The sequence below is a fragment of the Diabrotica undecimpunctata genome, chromosome 10, assembly GCF_040954645.1.
Source record: "Diabrotica undecimpunctata isolate CICGRU chromosome 10, icDiaUnde3, whole genome shotgun sequence".
In the NCBI taxonomy this organism is placed as follows: Eukaryota; Metazoa; Arthropoda; class Insecta; order Coleoptera; family Chrysomelidae; genus Diabrotica; species Diabrotica undecimpunctata.
This window is the reverse complement of record NC_092812.1, coordinates 60595366-60621709: the sequence shown is the minus strand read 5'-3', so window position 1 is coordinate 60621709 and position 26344 is coordinate 60595366. Positions and strand designations below refer to the sequence as shown.

Genomic DNA, 26344 nt, shown 5'->3' with positions numbered 1-26344 from the left:
TGTCATTAATAATTTTTATTACTGCCATAAGAGACGTTATTTTAATATTAGTTTATACATACATACATACATACATACATACATACATATTCTGTATATAAATGCTACATCTATATGTCATCAAGAGAAAACCAAGTCGGTAAAGAAATAATACTTGGTAAGAACTTTGAAGAAACTGATTGACAGAAATAAAATTACTTTTGTCCTTAACTAAGATTTAATTTCTTTTTGAAAACATTTGGACAGTGTATTTTCCGACCAATGCGACGCTGTCAGGTATTTTTTTTCATTCATAAATTAAACGTTATTGCTTTTATTCTGCTTCAAAGGTACTACATCCTTGGAGTTAAGCTTAATAATTTTGCATGTTAATGGGTAATTTACATTTTCAAAATTAATGAGTATAATTAATATGTACCCTAATAGTAAAGAAGAATTGACATTTAGTACATACATAGGCAGTATAGGACTCGGGGGAATAAATATTGAATATATAGAAAATATTTAGAGAATATATAGAGAAAAGTACTAGCCTGGTACGAATATGTCAGAAAAGTGGACTTCACGTGCCATATCAGAATTATTCGCACCATTGCGAAGGCTTCTCGATCTTCTGTCAGGTGGGTGGTTTTTTAACCAAGAACGCTGTTTTCTTCCTAAATCTATATGGCCTTCTATTTTGCGTTTAAAGCTCAGTTGTAATATTGTATGTCGATTTCCCCTCATTACATGTCAGGATAAGACATTTTCAGGTATTAAACAGTTTTTAGCAATTTTATATCTTTGTTGACCCTCCTTAGTACTTTCTCATTAGTTTTTCTTGCTGTCAAAGGTATCTTTAGTATCCGTCCATGAATTTATATTTCGAATGCTTCAATACTGTTTATGCTTGACATTTTTATTGACCACATTTCTGCTCCCTACGAAAGTACAGACCAAATATAGCACTCAACCATTCTTTGTCTTAGTTCTAAACTGAGATGATTATTGCAAAGAAATGTCTTCATTTTCATAAGTGTAGTAATGCTAAAAGAATGGATATGGTATACAATACGCGAAAAAATGAATTGAACAGGTAGATACGAGCCAAGAAGAAAAGGCACTGAAGAGAACTGTGTGACAAGTTGGCTGATGACGTTTTAGGTCAGGGGTACAAGATGCCGCCACTGGACAGGGAATCTTGAGGTTACCAGAGAGCTCTTTCCACCCGGCCATTGGCATGGAGTGCAGTGGGACGTCGAAGCTAAGTGAGCTGTATCTTTTACCATAGACGAACGAAGCGGCGAGTGCCCTAAAGACACGAAAGGCTCCGGAACTCGAAGGGATACCACCAGAAGCGGTGGAACACATTTGCAGTATGGAGCCGACGTGGCTTTTGGAACACTGAATACACTGCTTGAAACTCAGCTATTTTGGACAAATTGGAGGATTTCGAGGCTTGTGCTACTCCCAAGGGGAGAAGACAAGTATTAACCTGTTTGCCTCCTGTCATGCATACGTAAATTACACGAGAGGCTCCTAAGAGGGCGAGTAGACAGTCGCTGAAGAGTCATCCAGTATGGTTTCAGATAGAACAGGAGCACGGTGAATGCGTTGATGAAAGTCTTTTGGGATTTGCGCGGGGTGGAGGTAAGCAGCGGTAAGCGATCCTACTGTTGTTTGACGTCAGCAATACTTTTAACACATTAAAATGCAAAGAGGTAATAAGGGTTTTACGAGAGAGAAGTTGTCCGAGGTACTTGATGAATGTGGTCTCTGAGTATCTGTCAGAGAGAGGGGAAAATTGTGGTAAAAAAGGAATAGTGGTTGATGTAACGGCTGTAATGCCGCAGGGGTCGGTCCTAGGACCCACGCTGTGAAACTTGGCATATGACGGAGTTGTGAGCCAACAATACGGAGAGGGCCCCTTTCGCATTTGCTGATGACCTCGCTATGTTGATAGTGGCGCGAGACAGGAAGGACATTATCCTCGGTGCACAACGTATATGCAACCAAGTTGAGTAATGGATGGAAATGCATGACCTAGAACTGGCTGCGGGTAAGACCGAGGCTAGAGTTCTCATGGAACCAAAGAAAAGGGACAGGATAACATTCGAATGTGAAGGAAAGAGAGTGGTTCCAAAGAAGTGCGTGAGGTATTTAGGTGTGAGTCTGAGTAAAAACGGAATGCAGGGAAGCACGTAAACGGGGTGACTCAGAGCTGCAGGTAAATCCGCTACGTTGGCAGGATCATGCCCAAAATCAATGGGCCCAAAACTGAGAGGAGAAGGGCCCTTTATTCTGTTGCGTCCTCTACGCTGCGCCTGTCTGGGGTACTGCAGTTTTAACAAAGGCGCACATTCAGCTCATTCGGGCAGAGGCAGCTCATTCGAGCTGCACATGCCACACTATTGAGGGTGGCATGTGCATTTAAAACAGTCTGCCGGGAGTTATCACCCATGCACGTGGTAGTGAAGGAAAAAGGAAGAATATACGAGAGAAGAAATGAAGACAAGGCAACAGAACGTTTAAAAAAGAAGAAAAGGAGAGGTCTATTATAGTGTGACAAGAGGAATGGGACGAGGTGAGAAGAGTGCCACGTCTAAGACGTTGGATGAACTGCAGGCATCGACGTTTGGATTACTTCCTGATGCAGATTCTCACAAGACAGATACTTACAGATTTGGAGAGGCAGAAAATGACAAATGCCTGTACTGTGAAATATCGACCACTGCCTCACACACTGCATTGTTATGCGATGGATGGATAGACGAAGGAACCCTGTTTGAGAGAGAGCTAGGAAGTAGTGCAGGAAGAATAAGAAGAGCGGCGACCTGAAGGAAGGCAGGGTGTGAAGCAAGCAAGAAGATAAAGCAGAATGAGAAGGGATGAGATTGAACATAAACAGGAAGGAACAGAAGGAGAAAAGGATTCAGTCGTAGTGAGAAAGTGCGAGAATTCGTAAAAATTGTGCGTGAATGGGAGATCGGATGAATGTCATGCCGATCCAATTAAGGCGGTACGGTACGGCCGGTAATTCATGGTTAAGGAGGGCGTTTTTTAACAGGAAGGTCTCCGAAATTGACGGCGATGGTGCCCGAACAAACAATGCGAGTAGTCTCGGATATAATTGTGGCCACGCTGGAGGAATCCTGCATAACCGAGGCTGGAAGACGGTTCTACCTTCTAGGACCCAGGTATGTTTCGAACATTTGGACCACCCCCTTCATAAAAGACGAAAAAAAACGACTTCTGATACTCACCATCTTCTGACTCTATATTTGTTTTGCCGCGATTACAGCACCATCTAACGCGAATGAAAAAATTTCAGATAAATTTTGTTTACTCTTTCAAGTAGAATTCGAATCTTTAATAAAAAAGGGGCTTTCTTTATTTAAGATTTCAAAATTGGCCCTCCCCACCTTCAGGAATGGAGGCGGAGGTCGTGTTTCGCTAGATATTAGATCGTTTGCATAATTTAGCTGATCTATTTAGCGCCATCTATCAACAATTCTACAAAAATTTTTTGAATAACACTTATGTTATTTATTTTTAAACGAAAAATCTAAATCTGCAATAAAAATGCGGGTCCCCATTTAAGATTTTATTGTAGTTCCCCACCTCATTATATAATTTTTTGAAAAATATTACAAACTTTTTTTTTAATTTTTCGATCAAATGTAAATTTCGCAGATTATTCGCATACCCCGTTTCTTTTGGCACACCCTATATATCTAAAGAAATCTATATAAAAGAATCACTAAACAATGTTCTTCTAAACACGTCTTTCTACTCTTTTTAAAGTTTCTCAAACTCTTTAAAGTAAGGTAATAGAAAATTGAGCGTGAATATATTCATATATCAATTATTTATATCTACAAATTTAATTAAAATGTGTGTTTTTCTTTAAATCTTACAGATACGCCTTTATCGAAATTGAAATACAGTTTATTCGAGAGGCACATATCAATATTTCCCTCAAATGCGTCCCTGTCCGTGCCACAGGTAAATAAATGCTATAGTTACTTACCTCCAAGTTTTCAGCATTAGAGCCCCATAGGTGAGGGAGAAACCAATTTCGCGAAGCCACACTCGTGCGGTACATGTGTATACTGTCGGTTTCGGGTACATTACAATCATCTGGAACAAAAAAAATTATTGAATGAGTGTATTTTATAATCATAACTCATTGTATCGATTAAATAGTAACATGAACTAATAAATGGGGATAATATTTTATTATAAATGAGGACAAATCATTGGGAGTAATAAGGAAAATCCGTATAGGAGGAACACATCGATAAGTAGGAACACATAGGCTCTATTTTTACTGTTTAACTTGGAAACTTTTATGGTACTGTAATAGGCTCTATTTTTACTGTTTAACTTGGAAACTTTTATGGTACTGTAATGCCAGAAATGAAAATCCAGGGTTAATAAGGTTTGATAACTTCTGTGAACCGTGTTCGTGGAAATAATCCTTACAGCAGTCCTGTATTCGACAAAAATGCTTACCGACTGTGAAGTAAGTATGTCTGGTCACGGAAAAAGATATACGGGGAATAATAAATCTCTTTAAAAAAACTAAGAAAACAATAAGATCCCCAAATGGTTATGAGACAAATTGAAACCTAATGATGAATTATTGATGATGATGATAGTAAAAGTTTGCTAAAAATATATTGGTTTACCAGCTCCGTTAGTAGATTTTATGTAAAGATCCTTAAAAATCGAGTTTATTGCGATGTCAAATGTACCAGTGATGCTATGTTTTCTATCAAGCACTAAAAAAATAATCTTTACACTGTCACTATTTTTTGTGACTATGCTAAAGCTTTTGATTCTGTAAATCACGACATTTTAATAAAAAAACTAAATTTCTATAGAATTCGAGGTATTTATTTGAGTTGGTTCCAACCTTACTCGAGGAATAGGAAACAACTATTTAGAGCAAATGACACTGACTCTAGTCCCAAAAGCATTGTATGTGGAGTACCACAAGATTCAGTATTGGGTACTCTACTTTTCTTTATCTTTATAAATGACAATGTTTTTTTTTTCGAATCCTGAGAAAACTAATAAATATTTTCAAAAAATTAAAACGCAAAATGAAAGATTATATTAATGCCGACGGCCGAGAGTCCATTAGAATAAACAAAAAGTTTCTTTGGAATAAATTATTTGAAATTAAAATTCACACTTTCTTTTCTCTTTTTTTTCAACCCTGTAACTTACTAAAATAAACATTAGAGTTTTCAGGGACTTTCGGCCCTCGATAATATTATAATCTTTAATTCTGCATTTAAATGTTTCAAAAATACTTATTAATTTTCTCAGGATTAGAAAAAAATAAATGCATTTAAAATGCCTTGGCCCGAAATTTTACGCCTAGACTCTTAAAAATCGATGGAAAAATTTTTCTTTTTGCTGATGATACCAGTATTACCTGGAGGAACTCTAATGTTACAATTCTTCATGCAAATATAACTTCTGATCTACTTAAAATAAAAACCTGGTCCGACTCTAATAATTTACTCTCTTTTAACGTGGATAAGACAGTAGCAATATTCTATAAAGGAGCTCTTCAATCCTTGCTTCTTAATAACAGTCAGATCAGTATCGCTGATTCTGTAAAACTTCTTGGTATTTTTATAGACAGCAACCTTAAATGGTTCCTTCATATCGATTTGTTAAGAAAGAAACTAGCCTCAGCTTGCTATGCAATAAGATCTGTTTCGAAGGATATCAATTTAGCATCTTCCAAAAAACATATTTTTCTTTGTTTGAGTCTCATCTTCGCTATGGCCTTCCTTTTTGGGGTTTTAGTACAGCTTCCCAATCTGATGTTATTTTTAAATTACGAAAAAGAACAATACGGTATCTTTTTGGCCTCAGTAGAATAACATACTGCAGAAGCTACTTTAAAAATCACGGGATTTTAACTCGTGTTAAACACTTTCTTTCGTAAACACCTACATGTTTTTCCAGCAAGACCTAATCATAACTACTCCATCAAAAATTCAACCTTTGGTGTGTATTTACTGATCCCGTCCACTGAGTTAGTAAAGAAATCTATATTATATTCGGCAAACAAATTATACAACCAGCTCCCTTCGCAACTTAAATCTACAACTTCTTTCCTTAAGTTCCATAAATTGACAAAAGCCTATCTATCTGAAATACCATATTATTGAGTAGAAGAGTTTCAAGAAATTATAGTACGTTTAGGTACAATCAACCAAAGTACATATTTTTATATATTATATTATATATTACGAACTAAGGCTTTAGTATGCAATTTGCAATTTAATTAAATTATGCAATGTATTTTATATTTTATTATCTTTTATTTTGTGATATTAACGATTTATGTATTTTAGAAAATTTTAAGTTGTTATTGTTATTTTTTGACATTTTGTAAGCTTTGTCCATAAAATTGTACAATTTTCAGTGACAAGGCTTATTTGTATTCTATTCTATTCTATTCTATTCTATTCTATTAAATTTTATTTTTAGATTATTAATTGTATTGATTATGTTTTATTGTTATTAACCGAAATGGTAAGGGGCAAACCCTCAACTGTGGAAGTGGTCTTAACCGTGGTGCCGTTCCATTCAAACAAAACCCAAAAAAATTAATAATAAATAAAAATTTTAAATGTCAAGACCAAAGAAGCAGCTGAACAATTACAAGACCAGTTAGTTAAAGGGTAAAAATTGTTTGATGAATTAAACGAAAATTATACCTTGCTTGAGAAAAAAAACTATCTAACAATATCGACAAAGAAATGGTTGAGTATCATACAAAGAAGAATAAATTTGCACAGGAAACAGGATGGATTCGTATAAAAAATAGGAAGAAGAGGAAAATGGATATTTCCCTAACACCCACCACGAGATGAAGATAACAACACCAAAAGTGCTGCAACAACTAAAAATAATTGAGAAACCTCCACCCATTAATGTAGAAGGGAAGAATAATTTTAATGATCTTTATGTTATGGTACGTAGCTTTACAAACGCTTAAATAAAAGTCATTATTGACACAACTATTAAAATTCATGTACACGACGAGAAAGATTTTAAACTGCTTTTCGCAGCATTAAATGATAAGGAGTATCTGTGGCATTCCTATGAAAATAAGCAAAATATGCCCATTAAAGTAATGGTTAATGGATTACATCATTCTATAAACCTTAATTATATTGTCCAGGAAATGAGGAGACGTGGCTACAAGCTCATCAAAGCTACAGCCAAACTGAAATATAATACCAAACAACCCCTTAATATGTTCGTGTTATCCTTTAGATATGATAAAAATATCAATAAAATATTTGAAATTTCTGATATATTACGAGCAAGAAATCAAATTCTGGCATTAAGAAAATCCGGACTCATGCTCCAATCTAAGAAATGCTAAGCTTTTGGCCACACCTAAAAATACTGCGCAAGGAAACTACGATGTGCTAGATGTGCCAAAAAGAACCTGACCATTAATTGTGATAAACCTAAAAATGCCCTGTCAAAATGTGTCCACTGTGGAGAAAGTCATCCATTTAACTACAAAGGATGCATGGTAGAAAAAAGAAATGCAGAAGACTAAATAAGAAAACCACTATACCTGAACAGCCGCAAAGTATGCAACAATATCAACCAACGTTCAAAACCAACGAAGACAAGAAACGTTTATTTAGCCACTACAAGTAAGCTAGAAATTAAAAAGAGAACTGAAAACGTAGCTTTAACATCGAGAGTACTCTTCAACATAGATATTCAACATAAAACTGAAGATATTGACCAAATTAGATAAGCACAAACATATAGATTGGAATATAGCACAAAAAGAGCTATTCCTAATAGTTTTAATGCCAGATAACTATGATAGATATTGAAGAAATTAACATTTCTCTCATTTCTGAAGCACAATTAGATGGCTATAGTAAAGACCAATTAGCCACAAGCAACTTCAGTAAGTGTTAAAACAAAATTTTTTGAGCTTATCGTTACTACTGTCTACTCTTTACCAAAAGGTAACCTCAAAAAGATCATTATCTAGAATTTTTGAATAGACATGGCAAAAGATTTATAATTGGTGGTTCTTTTGATGCCAAACGCAACCATTGGGGTTTTAGGCTGATCACAGCCATGGAAAAAGAACTCTTACAGGCAGTTAAGCAATTAAAATGCGAAACACTTTCAGCAGGTAAACCGACATATTGACCTACTGATCCCAACAAAATTCCAGACCTAATTGATTTCTTTATAACTAGAAATATTTCTGTTAATTATTTACCTAATTAGAAAGCATAGAACATGAACTTCGTTCATTATCCCATCTTTCTCAGAGTGAATGATACTATTATTCAATCCAGTCACCTCCTAAACTAACTGCTAGACTAATAGATAGGTGGAGTTTTTAGCTTCAGTTAGAAGGAAATAATCAATTTAAAATTTTTATTAAAAACTAGAGATGAACTTAATTATAATACGGAATCTTTTTTCAAACAAATTCAGCAAGCTGCGTGAAATAACTCACCTGAACTAATCCATAGAATAAATAGAAAACCTATCGTGGAGAAACGAAAACTGAAAAAAGATCTGGCAGTGCAGCTTAACAGAGAAATTAGAAAAAATAAAAATGAATCAATTAGTAACTATCTAAGAGAACTAACAAATAATGATAGCACAATTAATTATTTTCTCTGGAGAGCCACTAGAAATTAAAACCGCCAATCTTGCAAAATCCTTCATTAAGAAATGCAGATGGAAGCTGGTCAAAAAGTAATTTAAAGAAGGCTAATCAATTTTCTGAATATCTTTCAAACCCAGGAAAGCACCTGGGTTTGATTTAATTACAGAAGAAATCTTAAAACAACTCTCTAGAAAAGCCAAAGTAAAACTGCCGTATCTTATAAACGTCTCGTTTAGATTGAGATATATATTCCCAAGATATAGAAAGTAGCAGAGGTCATAATGACCCTTAAACCTGAAAAGCAACCAAATACAGTATCATCATACCGGCCAATTTCTTTACTGTATGTAATTTCAAAGCTATACGAGAAGCTATTACTGAAAAGGCTGAAGCTTCTCATCGACGCTAAGGCTCGATTTCCATCTAATCAATTTGGGTTTCGAGAAAGTCATTCAACTATAAAAAAGTCCATAGAATAACAGATATAATAGAGATGTCACTAAAAGAAAAGAAATTTTGCTCCGCTGTCTTATTAGAAGTAACGCCAGCTTTAATTAAAATATGGCACGAAAGACTTAAATATAAATTAAGCAGGGTTTTGACAAGTAAATACACACAATTATTGAAATCATATATTTCAGATAGAGTTTTTAGTGTTAAGCAAGAATAAACCCACTCGGAATTTAAAGAAATTAATGCAAGTGTACCACAAAGCAGTGTGACAGAAGCAGTCCTGTACCTATTATACCCTAGTGATATCTCTGAATAAAATCATAATACAATAGCTAGAAGCATGAAGAAAACTACAAACCTCTGTTAACAGACTTAACAACTGGACTAAATGCAGGTGAATTAAATTAAATGAAATCAAGTCAGTGCGTATTACAAACAAGAATAATAACATATTCTTGTTAATGTAAATAATACTCAGATACTATATGCCAACACCGCAAAATATTTGGGTATCACATTAAACGCTAGGCTACGCTGGAGCGACCATGTTTTAAAAAAGCGAACAACTTAACATCAAGTACAAAAAAATGTATTGTCTATTGAAAATAAAATCCACCCTATCAATCTACAATAAAATATTCTTGTATAAACAAATTTTAAAGCCTTTATGAACATTTAGCATACAGCTGTGAGGTTGTGCTAGTGTGGAAAGTGCTAAGGAGCATTGTCAACGCTCCTCGGTATATGGGAACAGTGACCTCCATAGGGATCTAGAAATGGATACTGTTAACAAGACTATTGAAAAATTTGGCAAGAGTCACGAACAAGTCAATGTTGAGGACATCCAGCTCCGTGACAACACCGATCTGGCTAGAAGACTCAAGCTTCGAGTTAAGTGAAAAGCAGAGTATAGTGCAAGTGATGGTACAGGTTAATATTTTTGCACTTTACTGTTAAAACAGAAGTTTTTAGTAATACTTTAAAATAAAAAAAAGTTGCTCATTGATCATATTCTTTGATCAAATTATAATGTTCTTAAGCATCTTATTTAGTGTTTATTAAATAAAAAAAATCATTAAAGGTACACTTAATCCAGCGCAAACATTTTATGACATGATAGTGTCACAGAAAGACTAACTTAAAATTGATCTCTTTATAATAAAGTAGTCCAATCAAAGTTTTTAGTATATTATACCGACGTCATTTTTTAATTTGATGGGAGAAATTGCTGACTTCAACAAAAGGAGATATATCCATTCGTACCGTAAAATTTTCAGTCAAAAATTAATTGAAGTGTACGAATTAAATTAATATATAACACTCAGTTTAACGGACTCATTTCTTGCAACTGACGTTGAACTTTAAGTCTGTTCTCGTTTGTGTCTAAATTGTAGCTGGAAATATCGATTAAATATTTTCTATTTAATTTCAAACTGCAGAGTATAGAATTGTAGTAATTAAATGCTTCTAAAACTTCCAGGGTTCGATTTTTATTTCTCGTTTTTTACTTTCCTGTTATTCGCTTTGCTTTATTTGTTTCTCTTAATACTAAGACACAGGCAGTCGAGGTCGCGATTTAAGCTAGTGACTAACTAAACTAAATTTCTAATTACAACAAATACCTACTATTCAAATTTAGTTTAAATTTGAATAGTAGGTAAAGTTCAAAGGATTACACAACAATTAAAAATACAAAGTTACTTTTATACTCGCCAAAAACAGTTAAGTAAATAGTTTTCTGCACCATTTCACGTGATGCCGATTGATTGTAATGCATTACCAATAATCAAGAAATTTTATTCAGTTCTAGGAAAGGCGAATAAATTTCTTTAAAGGGTAATTATTCTGGTTTAGTTTTTCATTTTGACTTTACTCAGTGGTTATTGGCCCAATTCTTATGAAATAAAAACTCTATCGATGGGTAACACACTAGATTTTTGGGTGTTGATACAGCAACACTGGCGCAGTTTATTGTATCAACTCAGTGTGTCAACACTATTCTGTCATAAAACACAGTATGCCATTGACACTATGTGAATGTTTGAAACCTTCCCTAAGCTGTAACATCTGTTTTGCATTTACTTAATAGCTGTGCGAGACTGACCGAGAGTTGATCTTTTCACAAATAAAATCTTTTTGAGAACAAAGGACACAAAGCGATAATAGATCAGACAGGTTGAAAACTCAAAATGTGTTTGTTGATGTTTGATTGATGAAATAGTTAGATATATTGCGACGTTGTCAGTTTTTTAACAGCAATCCGAGATTTGCAGAAAAAGCTAGAAGTGTGAAAAAAATTATCGAGAAAAATATGAGATATTTTCGTGGGATATAAATCAAAGTGATAAGAGGGATTGTCGATAGATAAGCCTCGAGAAAACTGACAATCAACGGATCACATAAGGTGGGAAAGAGAGAGAAAGAAGAAGAGATTCGGTCTCGAAGATAGACAAAAATATTTTAATAGTTTTAGAACGTTCGAACAATGATTTGAACCTCACTGTTACAGAAATAAATGAATTACTTAAGTTTTGAGAATTTCACACTGAGGAATGATGAACTGATTCATCCATCTTCAGACCATCTTCAGTCTGCCTGTGCTGAACTGGCAACACACCACATATCTTTGCGATACAATTCCTCGGTCGGAAGTTTACAACTAACTTACTCACATCACATAAATACAGATTTCATTAGTTCAGTATGAGTTCAAGTTCATTATAACTGTGTACTGTGTCTGGTGTTGTGATCGTTTTACATTACTCCTTTTTTAATAATCATCATATAAATAAAATAATCTTAGATACATTTTAAATAAGTTGCCGCTTCTATCTAGATTGAAGGTACAGTTCTCAGTGATAACAACTTTGGTGAGGTATGTAATGTTTGTTATATTTTTAGATTTTTGGATAACACGTCAATATGGCACCAAAAAAAGTGAAATTTGGATGCATTTTTCTGAACAGAATGAAAATAAAGTCAAATGTTTGTATTGTGGGCAAATATTATCCGTCAAAAATAAATCAACTTCTTCTTTAATCAGACACACGAATCAGAGACATCCAATGCAGCAAATCAAAAGGCAAAAAATCGAACATAAGGTTTTAAATAATGACTAACCTTCCACTTCAAAACAACCTACAATATTAGAACTTGTTGAATCTACATCATCGATAGTGTAACCTCATTCATCAACTTCTACCTCGTCAAGTATATTAAAAAAACCTCAAACTATAACCGGTTTTTTCCAAGAACCTCTAGCTATCAGCAAACAAAAAAAAATAGACCAACAATTAATTGTTATGATTACAAACATACTAGCAAACATACCATCCATTTAGTATTGTCGAGGATAAGGAGTTTAAGCGACTATTATTTTTATTAAATCCAAATTATAAGGATCCTACCAGAAAAACTATCTCAAACTCAATGAGTCCAGCTTTCTACAATTAAAGAGTTGATCTTGTTAAAGCACGGGTGGAAAGAGCTTACGCAGTGTGTCTCACGACTGACGTTTGGACGTCACGTTCAAATGAGAGTTTTTATAGTGTTACCGCTCATTACGTAGTAGAAGAGGATAAAAAAACATTTTTATCCTCAGATCTGTTAGGATGTGTATCTTATGCGGGGCGACATATTGCTGAAAACATTCAAACCAAAATTCAGCGTCTGATAGCCGAGTTTAAATTAGACAACAAATGCGCATTGGTGGTTGGCAATCTTGGGGTTGCTTTGCTCATTCCCTAAACCTTGTTACTCAATCAGGTTTAAAGGAAATTAGAAAAGTAGTAGAAAAAATAAAAAATATTGTAAGCTATTTCCGACGAAGTAGCAATGCATTAGCTCAATTGAAAGCGACAGCAGAGCTAATGGATATACTATCACTAAAGTCAAAAAATGATGTAGTTACGCGATGGAATTCCAGATTTAATATGATTAAGAGAATTTTACAGATAAAAAATGCAATCATATCAACATTGGCAGTTTTAAATAGTTCAGCTACAGAATCTGTTGGGCCTCTGCAAAACAAAGACTGGACTATTGCCGAACAGTCCATTAAAGTTCCGCCATAAGTTCCGAGCAAAAAGTTAGTGCTTCGTCAATAATATTTTATTACAAACAAATTACGAAACACATGAATTCATTTGACATAAATACAATGATGCCTCAGTTTCAAAATATGGTAAAAAAGCTGCAATTTGAACTAAAACAAAAATTTTCAGATATAGAGGAACATACTTTAATAGCTCAAGCAATAATCTTGGACCCCAGATTTAAAAAATTTTCATAGACGAAAGACAATATTGCAAATCAGTAGAGAATTTGTAGCCAACACAAAATTACCCACACAAAAAGAAAACAGAGAGGAAAATATTGAACAATGAATTCAAAATATACCGTATAAGGAAGATCTACTTCAAAATTTATGGAAAGATTTTGACAAGGAAGTTGAACAGCACCAACAACCAAGCAACCTAACAGCGTCAGCCATTGTTGAGGTAGACAAATATTTAAAAGAGCCCATTTTACCGAGAAAAGATAGCTCCGGTATATCCCAGGATCCTCTATTGTGGTGGCACCAAAGGAAGCACATTTACCCAAAATTATACCAAATTATAAAGACTGGGCTTTGTATTATTGCTACACCTGTCCCGTGTGAAAGGATATTTTCTAAAGCCGGACAGATAGTCAATGAAAAGCGAGAGAGATTAAAGACGGATAGAATCTCTCAAGTGATTTTTTAAGTTATGACTTAAACAATAACGAATAAGTAGGTGTATATTTTTTTACTTTAAAATTTTTGTTTTGTTGCGTTAACCTAGATTTAGATTTTTTTATGTAGGTATCTTTATTCTTTCTTTAGCGTTTAATATCTCTTCACTGATTTTTAAGTTAACTATAATTATTTAAACTATAACAAATTTAAACAATATTTAAACATAATTAAAACAATAACAATTTTAATTTCAAATTTTTTGTTATTTGTTTTGTTGTTTGGACCTAGATTTGAAATTTTATTTATTTGTTTTTTTTTATAATACAGTTTTTTTCTTTATTAATTATTTTATCTGCATAAACAGAAATATATTCAAATTTATTTTTTAAGATTAAAAATTATCTGTAGACACTGTAAAAATATATAAAACGTGGCAACCAGATAAAATACAAAATAGTCAACGCAGTTGAAAGACACTGTCGTTTCCGTGAGATTCGAAAAATTTAAGGCACAACTTTCGTGTTCTAACACCCCGAGTGTTCCGGAAACACTGTTACTGTGTCATGACACTTTATTGTCGCGGTGTATGTACACATGACGCACCGTAAAGTATCAGCACAAAAGTGTCATATCACACAGTGTTACACATGACTAAAAACTCTCTGTTCTATTATGATAAATTTTCGTTATTCATTGAAATACTGCATTTATATATTTTACTTGTTCAATTTAAAATATTTTTTTAATGGCAAGTGGTCTATTAATCCCATACCATCCAATTTAGGACAATATAGGGGACAGTTTGACCAGTAATTTCAAAGACATTGAAATAAAAAAAGACAAATATTTTTTAGAGCGCAGCGATAAGTTGGAATTATTTTAAGGCTACAAAATTATTCAGAAATCAACCGGCATTCAGACTCAGTGTAATCTCTAATGGCACTAATGGTAGTGTGTAGGAGGTACTTACGTGTAAAAACATTGCCGGCAAGCATAAATACCCCACCAATAAATATTTATTTCTTGTCCGGTCATATGATGAGCGATGCACTCAGTACGCGAACAACAGTGGAAACAATGGATTAGTCGTGCTGTTTTAATGTCACCGCGCAGATATAATTGTACTACCTGTGATTTTTCTTATGGATCCAGCCCAAGAGAGACAACTTTTGGCGTGGCTAGATGCAATTGAAGCAGAGGAGAATGAAAATAAACCAAGTTTACAAGACAAAAAAGACAGTAATATAGACAAGTGTGAAAATTTAGGCCATAATACAGACTCCGAATTTTCAGCAGATTCTGATGACAATGATGTGGCTGTTGTTTGTCGTAAAGGTGATCCAGTTTGATCCAAAATGGGCTGTTCATTTACAGCAAAAAACCAGTCACACACGTAGGCGCAACATAGTAAATCGTCTACCATGTGTAAAACAAATAGCGAAAAATACGCCAATTGAATGCTGTAAATTGTTTTTCTCTAACGAAATGATAAACGAAATTGGGCATCATACCAATACGTATTTAGTACAAATGCGCAACCAGTTTTCTCGTGAAAGGAATGCAGTATATACCAATAGTGATGAAATTAGAGCACTATTTAGCTTGTTGTAATTTCAAAGCTTCTCATGTAAATATGGACGATCTTTGGGCTACAAATGGAACAGCTCCTGAATGTTTTCGGACAATTATGTCAAAGAAGCGATTCTATATCCTCCTTCGTGAACTACGTTTTGACGATATCCAGTTCAGAGCAGAACGACGAAAGCATGACAACCTTGCACCCATTAGAAAAGTTTTTGGTGAGTTTTCGGAAAAGTCTAAGGCTTGCTATACAGTTGGAATCTAGTGCTGCATTGACGAGATGCTTAAAGGTTTTCGGGGAAAATGTGGCTTTCGTCAATATATACTCAGTAAGCTGGCAAAATATGGGATAAAATATTCGCACTTATTGATTCACGAACTTTTTATACAGCAAAGTTGGAAATATATGCTGGAAAGCAGCCAGAAGGCCCCTTTGAGATAGATGATAGTCCTAACAGTGTGGTTAAATGTATGATAGAACCAATTGCCCATACTGGGTGCAAAATTACTTGCGACAACTGGTTTAAGTCTATTCCACTGGCTACTGACTTGCTACATAATTGCAGAATAACCCAGTAGGAACCTTGAGAAAGAATAAACCAGAAATTCTACCTCTTTTAGCAGTTTTGGTTATGGTAAATATTGTCTTTTACTATCATACGTTCCTAAATAAAAACAAAAATATTCTGATATTATCTACTTTTCATTACAATGGCACAATTGATGAAGAAACGGGTGAAAACTTTAAGCCATAGGTTATAACCTTCTCCAATACGACAAACTGAGCAGTGGATATTGTGGACTAGAATAAGTTACCGATGGTTACTTACAGTCTTTTGTTTCATTGAAGAATATTGCAGAAATAAATAGACAAGTAATTTATTATAGCAATACTAATACTAAATAAGAATGCCGTAAATATCTACGAGAAATTAATACAGATCACATCAGACCCCACCTGATAAGTCGTGCATCAATAACATAATTGCCAATATTATTAGGACTTCAAATAAGACGCCAAGCAGGTCTTTCTGATGAAGAAACTTCGTCAGGTACTTCATGGGCCAAATGACTACAACTAGGCATGCTTTACAAAAAACTGTACAAGTTTATGAATTGGAAGTCAGGTTGAAGTATCCAAAACAAACTTCTTTTTTATAAGGCAAAATTATGTCTGGTATTAAATGTACGGGAGTCAAATCTAGGAAACTACCAGTAATACAAATAAGCAAACACTACAAAGATTCTAATTCAACGTCTTCCGTTATATCTGCATTGCCCCATGGTGTGTGCCACACTATGTTATTCATCATGATCTGAATGTTAAAACTGTTAAAGAAGGAACCGTCATTCATTGTACAAATTACTTCAAAAGACTATCATCTTATCAAAATCCACTAGCCAACGACCTCTTAACTCTACCACTGCTTGAAAGACTAAAACGATTGGATCCTTTAGATCTCTATACAGCTCTAGAAACTATGTAGAAGTAACTCATTTTTATAAAAGTCAGAAATTTGGTAATTTACACTTAATATAGGTAAAGGTTGCTCAACACCGAGTGTAGTTTCCATTGTGTAATTTTTTCTATCTTTTTGAAACATATTTCATATTGTTATATTGATAACAGATTGCAGTAGACAAAGGTAGTTAGAAAAAATATTCTAGCAGCCTAAAATATGCCTGCTCTTTTGGTACTCGTCTTATTAGTATCTTTATGAATAACTTGTAAATTGTACACCTGGGAGAGAAGACTAATCTTAAGGTAGTTTTTAAGATCTGTGGGGTCCATGACGTTGGAAGTCTTTCATTTTCTAAATATCACTCGCAGCTCGATAGTCACTATGTACTAAAAATTTATTTAATATACTCAGGTCCTGGACTATTTCTTTTAAATTAGATATTATATATCTATTATATTTCTAGTAAGACCGTCTGGACTTGCTCATGTTAAAGCTATGTTTCATTGCGAACTGCAGCAGTCGTGTGCCTCTTTTATTCCCTGTGCCAGTCCGTGATGACTCATCTGCAATTCTTTTCTGTTTTCTTTAACTCTTTTTACTCGCGTTAAAATCTCCAATTATTAATGCATGGTAAGCTTTTGAATTATTCATTTTATTTTCAATATCTTCGAAAAATATGACCTCTTCTTTATCGCTATGTGAACAGGTAGGAGCTTAAGTCTGAATTATATGAAGATTATATTTTGTTTGTAAAATAATTTTAGTACATGTTCTATATGAGAAACCCGACTCAAGAAGAAAAATGAGCGCATTTTTGGTAACAAATTAGTAGCTGGAGTCTTAGTGATACACGAATTCTCTGTAAAATGTGTAAATTCTCTTAAAGAGTAGATGTTTTAGGTAAGTAATATTTGAGTTGCTTGAATGTAACAGTGAATCTGGAATTTCTGACTAGGCCTTAACTCTTGTCAAAGTATTCGTGTCTTAAAGACAAAGGAAACATTTCAGAACACCAACTTATCCCCACACTGAACTATACGCATATTCAAAGCTTTTAAATCTCAACGGCAGGTTCCTTAAAATAATAATTTTCTAAGAAAATACAGGGTGGAAGTTAGTTCGCTTGACTTAATATAATGGTAAAGTTGTAAACTTATTCAGATAACTGGAAGCGTAATATGTTGGCTCTATTATATTTGTTTAGGGAAATAATATGGTTTATTTTATAATTTATTTGACTGTTTTATAAGAAATATACCTGTATATATATTACAAAATATATGCCAATCAACGTAAATACATAGATACTTAAATCTAAATAGTATTTTTGATTAATTAATAGGTTCTAAAAACTATGTCAGAAATATAGAATATAGATTACAATGAAAGTACTCACTCATTTTAATTACAGATAAAAAACAATATCCCACCACGTTTGGAAAAGTTGATTGACAGAAAGTAGGGAGAGACTACAATGACAATGAAGTTTAGCACAGATGCCGTAGGACGTATGCCTATGATGGAATTCGCTCTTCTGTCAACATAGAACAGAATATTTAGTCTACCGAACAGAAAGAGAGAGGGCGAATATTTATTCTACCGGAAAGAAAGAGAGAAAGAAAAGAAAGAGAGAGGGCGAATATTTATTCATCGGGACAGAAAGAGAAAGAGGGCGCCAAACTGAAGGGTAAGGAATTAATACATTAATAAAGAAATTAAAATAAAATAATTATTTAAATATAAAATAATAAAGATGTGACGTTTATAACGTTACTATGTCAGAACCATAGTATTAAAAAAGACATATGAGTTTATTAATAGTTTGTAATAGTAAGCATGTAAAATATACGAAAAGTGTAATAAATGTTCGTAATTAATTACCTTAAATTTTTTATTTTATTTCAGTTAATTTTTATATATTTACTTCATGTGTACCTATGTTGGCAAATATTAAAAATATTAAATGGAAGCTTATCTCTTGCGAATAAATGGAAGTTTCTGCATAGGTAACAAATCGAGAGGAAAATCTGGATACAAAGATTTTATGCAAGATAACATCCCCATTCAACCATAAGCCTGTGCCACATTGAAAAGGTCAAGTTGATAAGGTAAATGATGGGTTAAAAGCTATTTAAGGAAATAAAGTTCATTTTAAACGGGAAGATTAAAACGAGGATAAAACTGAAGCAAATATGCGTGGTAAATGCTGATTTATCTGCTATTTACGGATGTAAAATTATTAAATTAAAACCCAGAGATAAAATTCATTAATCATTACAGCGTGGTTTGTATTAATAATGATAAGGTTAAAAAACAAAGAACATTGGTATAATAATAATTAAATTTTTGTTAAAAAAACATAAAAAATCGTGTAATTAATATTTCTCTTGATGAATATTTAATTTTTACTTAATGGGACTTTACATTGTGATAAAATAAATAACTTGAGAATAAACTGCCCAAAAAAATTAACAGGACGTTTCTATTTACTTCTGTAATTTTGGAGTACCAGCCATACGTAACTAAAATACAAAAACTATATATTGGTATAAAGGATAAAAAATTAAAGAAAGCAAACAATTTAACTTTTCAAGAAATAATGCAAAGGAGAACAGATAAACGGAAAAAAAAATATCGGGAAAGAAATAAAAGGCAGAATTTACAAAACAGTCATCAGACCAATAATAATATACGCGGAAGAGGACAAAAAGGATGTTAGAAACAGCAGAGATGAATATTCTTGGTAGAAAAATTGGTGGTTAGACACTATGGAACAGAGCTAGAAGTACAGATATACGACGTAGATGTAAGTTGGAGAATATCAAAAACTGGGTAATAAATAGAAGAGTAGAATGGAAAGATCATATACATAAGATGAATGACAACAAGATGCAGTAGTAAGGACGGCAAAATATGGTTTCTTAAGAGTTGTACCTTCTATCATTGTCTATCCAACACGGAAATGAATTTTAGAGAAGGCCAACTAGGAATTATTCCAGGGCATATTTTAAACGGGACTAAAAATGTTGTATACTCTGAAAACTGTTATGAAATGGCACTTACTATGAATAGAGCAATCAATAGAAGCGCCGATGCTTGTATTCCTAAAAACTTACCCTTCATTCGTAGTCATAGATAAAAACTGTGACACACAGTTACAGTTTACGAAGAATGCGCTGAGATGAGCTTGTCATATTACATTCTTTTGCTCTTATGTCAAATCTGCGGACCAGTTTTTGCAGACTATCTTCATCTTGGGCTATCAATATTGCGTCGTGTGCGTAACAGAGTATTTTAATTTCTTTGTATCCCATTCAGTATCCCCTTTCTTTGTTAATGCTTCTGATGATGTAAAAATGTATTTCTCTGCAGTAAAAATTATTGCAAGGTTCATAATTTTCGTATGTTGGCAAGATTCATCGCAATGGAATATAGAGTTCGTTAATTAGGCGGGCCAATTATATTTATGTGGTTTCAGTATGGCCGAGGAATAGTTGTCACTAGCAGGATTTGTATACCAATATGAATAAAAATCGGTCCATGCGGCCAAAAACTCGAGAAATGCTCTTCTCTTGACTTGTAAGAATAACTATCCTTTGATCTCAAAGGATATATCTGGGTTATACTCTTGTCTGTACAAAAAAATAATAACAAAGACGATGTTAAGTTGTACAAAACCTCATCCATTCTACACAAAATACAACTCGGCTATAAACATGGTTGTGGTAGGATGGATGTAGTCGTTCGTCTGACTGTAGTTGTTCAAATTCTAATTCCGTGAACAGGTGGGTCAGATAGGATAACTAATTTACGTAAACTCAATAGAATCCAGTTTGTTTTGAAAATTATGTTAAAGTTGATGAAAAGCACTCCAAATAAAGCCACACTAGTTCTAGCCTCTGAAAATCCACTCTCATAACGCAGAGAATATCTGGCAAGTAAATACTTTCCAATCCAACATTATCGCTGCATTTATAATGCCAAAATTATTAATAAATTAAATACAGCTGATTTAACAACTACATTCTTCTTAAAAAAGAATTCCCCACCACTGCAATTAGGCAGGTCAATTGAAGACCTTTTCGCGATACCTGAGCATCGAGGTCATGTGAGACAAACTTGGACTCGGTGGCCTGAACGCTCGATCGCCCAGCCGGCGAGGAGAACAAAATTTATTTTGCCAAATTGGCGGCTGAGTGATTTTGGACAGAGAATCGTCAACTTACGCTGGTGGTTCTCTGTTCGAAACACACACTTTTTTCGTTAAGGCCCCAAATTCCGCTGTTCAGTAGAGTAACCTCAATAAAATCAGTAAAGTAAATAAGGAGAAAAGCCTATATGTGTGCTACCCATACAGCTAGGTGGCTTAACCATAGTCAAGAAAAACAGAGGGTGTTCCATTATTCAGGACACCCGAAGTAACGTTCATATCATAAGCCTCCTCACATAAGTCACACGTTGAGAAGGGGTGGAGAAAAAGACTGGGGGTCAGATAGGTACCACTTCAATAGCGAAGTGTGACCGGTTTGATCTTCGGACATGTGGATCGCACTTTACAATGCTATACACATGTTCCTTAGGGGTGGGGTTGATCACTGTGTGTGTGTTTGTGTATTTTTTCTGTCAATCCAACTAAACCACTGTCCCATATTAAACCCCCACTGTACATATATCAAACCTTATCAAAATAAAGAAGGCCATATACATGCATAATTTCAATGCTAAAAAACAAATATTTTATTTCTATCAATTTGCTTGACTCATAAAACGCTGTAACCGTTCATAATTTTTACAACTTTACAAAGGGTAAACTTTCCCATTTTCTAACTGACACGAAAAAATAAAGTGTTCGCGTTTCAACTGTAATAAGCCATCCCCAAATAAAAGAGAATTGACAAGTTTTTTATTAGAAGCAAATTGAGAGGATGCTGTGTAAGATGTTACAGAAAGGCAGTATTGTGTTTTCCCTTTTCTGTTAGCAATTGTTTCGCATTTTTGTCTTTGAGCAAAACTACTTAATGTTCTATTGTTTCTAAAACAGTGGCTTACAGAAAGATTCTTTTTATTTATATTTTAATACTTTTATACTATATGAAAAGCACAACTAAAATTTGTTTGGCTTGTTGTATTTTCTGAGTTAGAGGGCTGTAATGTACAGTTCTATATTATTGTTGGTTATTTTGAATTTTGGCAAGTCCTTTTCACTTACGCTTTCCAACGCACCTTTGTGTCCAGAGTCATGCCAACATATTTGACTTAATTTGTATATGACACATGTTAAATCCTTTTATTCCTAAAGTCTAACAGCGATAGATCTTTAATATATATATATATATATATATATATATATATATATATATATACAAACAACACAGTTTATTAGGGTTGCAGTCAGAAAATTGGCCGGGATGTTAATGAAACATTCTTATGACTTTTGTCTAGCTTTCGGAATGGTTTTATTCCTTTTTCAAGACACTGTAATAAGAAAAAGTGTAAATATTTATAAAATATCACAAATCTTCAGTGCAACTTACTAGTCGTTGAGATTATTTATAAAAGCATAGACACTCAACATTAATAACACACACATAAAATATAAAATAGTGGACAAAATACATTTTAAAATTCTTTAAAATTCAGGTAAAAATAGTAAAAATTTTGTTGTCATCTTTTACTGGTGTGTTTTAACTCTGGCACATAGAGAACAAAAAGAAAAAATCCTATGATTAAAAAGTAATTAGGTGTACTTAATATCATATTTCTGTTTAAGAAATACTAGAGGCCCATCTTAGGTGATTTTAATTTTTAAACCTGTCTTAATGGTATGCAACATGTTATGCATATAATTGTAATTTGTGTGGGTACGGGTGCAGGTAGATATTAATTTTATTTTGGATGTTTTTCCAGTAAGTAACAATAAATGTTGCTCAGTTTATCTATGTCTGACTTTTTATTGATGCAAGATGTACTCGATTTTATGGAACACATTTCCAAGAAAACACGTTTTGAATGGTTCTTTTCCTTTGCCAAAATACAGGAATCCTCGAAATTAAATTCATGTTTCAACGTTAATGCATGTTCTGTCAATGCACATGCATTTGAATTTCATTGACAGAACATGCATTAACGTTGAAACATGAATTTAATTTCGAGGGTTCCTGTATTTTGGCAAAGGAAAAGAACCATTCAAAACGTGTTTTCTTGGAAATGTGTTCCATAAAATCGAGTACATCTTGCATCAATAAAAAGTCAGACATAGATAAACTGAGCAACATTTATTGTTACTTACTGGAAAAACATCCAAAATAAAATTAATATCTACCTGCACCCGTACCCACACAAATTACAGTTATATGCATAACATGTTGCATACCATTAAGACAGGTTTAAAAATTAAAATCACCTAAGATGGGCCTCTAGTATTTCTTAAAAAGAAATATGATATTAAGTACACCTAATTACTTTTTAATCATAGGATTTTTTCTTTTTGTTCTCTATGTGCCAGAGTTAAAACACACCAGTAAAAGATGACAACAAAATTTTTACTATTTTTACCTGAATTTTAAAGAATTTTAAAATGTATTTTGTCCTCTATTTTATATTTTATGTGTGTGTTATTAATGTTGAGTGTCTATGCTTCTATAAATAATCTCAACGACTAGTAAGTTGCACTGAAGATTTGTGATATTTTATAAATATTTACACTTTTTCTTATTACAGTGTCTTGAAAAAGGAATAAAACCATTCCGAAAGCTAGACAAAAAGTCATAAGAGTGTTTCATTATCCTCCCGGCCAATTTTCTGACTGCAACCCTAATAAACTGTGTTGTTTGTTTATATTGACAGTCACTAATATCCAGTAATTCTTATATATATATATATATATATATATATATATATATATATATATATATATATATATATATATAATAAAGAATTGGGTTAATGGAAAATAGAGATCAGACGAACGCAATTTGATCTAGAATAGAAATTCAAAACAATATTTAGATAATGCAGTGTGAGGAGAAAAATATGCCGTACTTATAACGATTCTGCAAGGGCAGAGGGTAATTAAGGTAGCACCCCATTCTAACTCTTTAGAAATGTTGCTAATAAGGTTGAAATAACGATGATCTGACTGGAGAAAAAACCCGAAGAAGAAAAATTTGTTAATTCATTTTCTTGGCTGCTTTTTATTATTATTTTTTTTTTATTTTATTAAAAGCGAATCTAAGTTTATAAATAATTTTTACAGAAATTGTCATTTATAAAAATTAATACTGTATATAATGCCTTCAATCCAATAAACAAAAAATAAAATGTAAAGTAATTCGTTTCAGAACGAATCTTCTGAATGAATATATTCATACCTTGTTTTGGTATGAATATATGGATTTGTGACAAAAGTATGAGTTTAAAATAACGGCGTTTTTGTTTAAACATTGCCGTCGTTATTTTAAGCTAATACTTTTCACATAAATTCATATTTTCATGCCCATACTTCCTATTTTACAGGGGTTTGTTCTGAAACGAATTACTTGACTAGCCTACTTTACAAGTATTATAATTTATTTTAAAGAATAATGTAATAAACTTTGATCAAATAAAAAGCATATATCGAGCACAGTTTAATTTAATCTTGCCCAAGAACTTTCGATCCCTAGATCATCTTCATGGGCATCTGAAATAAGCCAAGAAACGTTTTTTTAACTAAAGAAATTGATTAACTTCAATAAAAACTCGAAGTTCAGATGCCCCTGAAGATGATCTAGGGATCGAAAGTACTTGGGCAAGATTTAATTAAACTGTGCTCGATATATGCCTTTTATTTGATCAAAGTTCATTTACCCGAGCATTCAACCTAATATTTAATAATGTAATAATTGAAAACTTACAGTACTGTAGATAAAGAAGGCGCCCAGTGCTATCACTCGAAGCAAAACAGGACTTGCAGCACGAACAACCTGCAAAATATATTTTTTTTACATCAAAATGACAAAAATAAAATAAAATTTATTTATTTTTAATCACAAATAAAGGCATATTAATTTGTAAGTTTCCTTTATCGTACGAAGGATATATCTCAACGATGGTGTCTACTTGATAGTAAGGGAGAATATTCAAAGAACAGCAATTTTATTTAAAGTACGGTCCTGACAGTGATCACGTTGTAAATTGTTCTGAAATTAATTAGTTGTTAAATGCTAAATTCAAAATTTAAAATTATTTTGTTACTTCCACCACATAGTTATACTCCAACCTCCTTGCCAACCTAGCAAACGCGACGTGAGTACCAAAAATCACCCCATAATATCTATATTAATAATAATATAACCTATAAACTACCGAAAGAATAGACATAAAACTAATTTTGGGTCGGGATCCACACCAGTTTTTATTTCGGTGACAGGGCCGGCCTTCTAGCGTCTCTGATATTAATCAATCATGACTTCGAAAAACACCATGTTATCAACCCATCAAAGATCCAACAAAAGATCCAGTATTGAAGGAACCAAAGTTAATGGCTAGATCACAGAAGTCGCTTAAGTAGTTGGTCCACGTAACGTATCCTCCGCTTTCAGAATCGCCAAAAATAGGATATTTTTATATCTTTGTTAAAACACAGTTGATTAACTGCTTTATTTCCACAAGTATCTTAATATAAAACAAACTGAATTAGAAATAAGAAGACTTATCACTCCAGATCAAAGACTATTAATATCAAATTCTTGACCTACTGTTCCAAACACGTTAATTGAACATGAACTACATATAAAGGTATCAACGCCGCCTAAAACTAACTTTTCTGAAAGTAGAAATGCATGAAAGCGAATACAGCCATATCTTAAGTTTTAGAAGGCAAATATTTATCACACCTAGAAAATATGTGTGTAGTCTTTCTGATTGTTTCATCATCTCTAATAACAATATCACTTACTTATTAAACCTTTCTATAGAAGGATTTAACAGTTTAAAATGCAAGATTATTGGTCAACAGGAAGCTGAATACTCTAACAAAGTTAATTCACCCAGAAACGCCCCAAAACATATTAACATATTAAGCAAATGCACGTAATATCCAAATACAAAATAGAAAATAAATTACCACCATTTTTTCTAACCTATAATGGAATATGTGACTCACTGAAAAACACACTATATGTCAAACATCCTGAAATAACGTCAAAATATTTCTCAAATGAAACTGCCGAGTTAATTGAAAACTTTAATTTTATTTGCTGATACCACAATTCAAAATAAAAAATAATAACAGGTTAAAAAAGAAACTTAACCCCAATATAATTCAAACATGTCTGATTCCTTTATTTTTCAGTGATATTGTAATGGGTTTGATATCCATTTAGAACAGTTAAAACTTTTAATAAATGAATTATGCCCTAAGATCTTATGTCTTCAAAAAACTCATTTTAAAAAAGCTAATATAAATCTTCAAACTTA

At 33.1% G+C, this 26344-nt stretch overlaps 1 protein-coding gene across 2 annotated transcripts in view; it reads right to left on the bottom strand.

Moving 5' to 3' along the window:
- LOC140452001 (probable G-protein coupled receptor CG31760) overlaps window positions 1-26344 on the bottom strand; it is a 1472120-nt gene that overhangs the window by 492898 nt on the left and 952878 nt on the right. For both annotated transcript variants that reach the window (XM_072546009.1, XM_072546010.1), the window contains exons 6-7: window positions 24781-24849; window positions 4010-4119 (exon numbers count right to left, since the gene is read on the bottom strand). In XM_072546009.1, the coding sequence (XP_072402110.1) occupies window positions 4010-4119; window positions 24781-24849 (179 nt within the window). The remainder of the gene's footprint in view (window positions 1-4009; window positions 4120-24780; window positions 24850-26344) is intronic.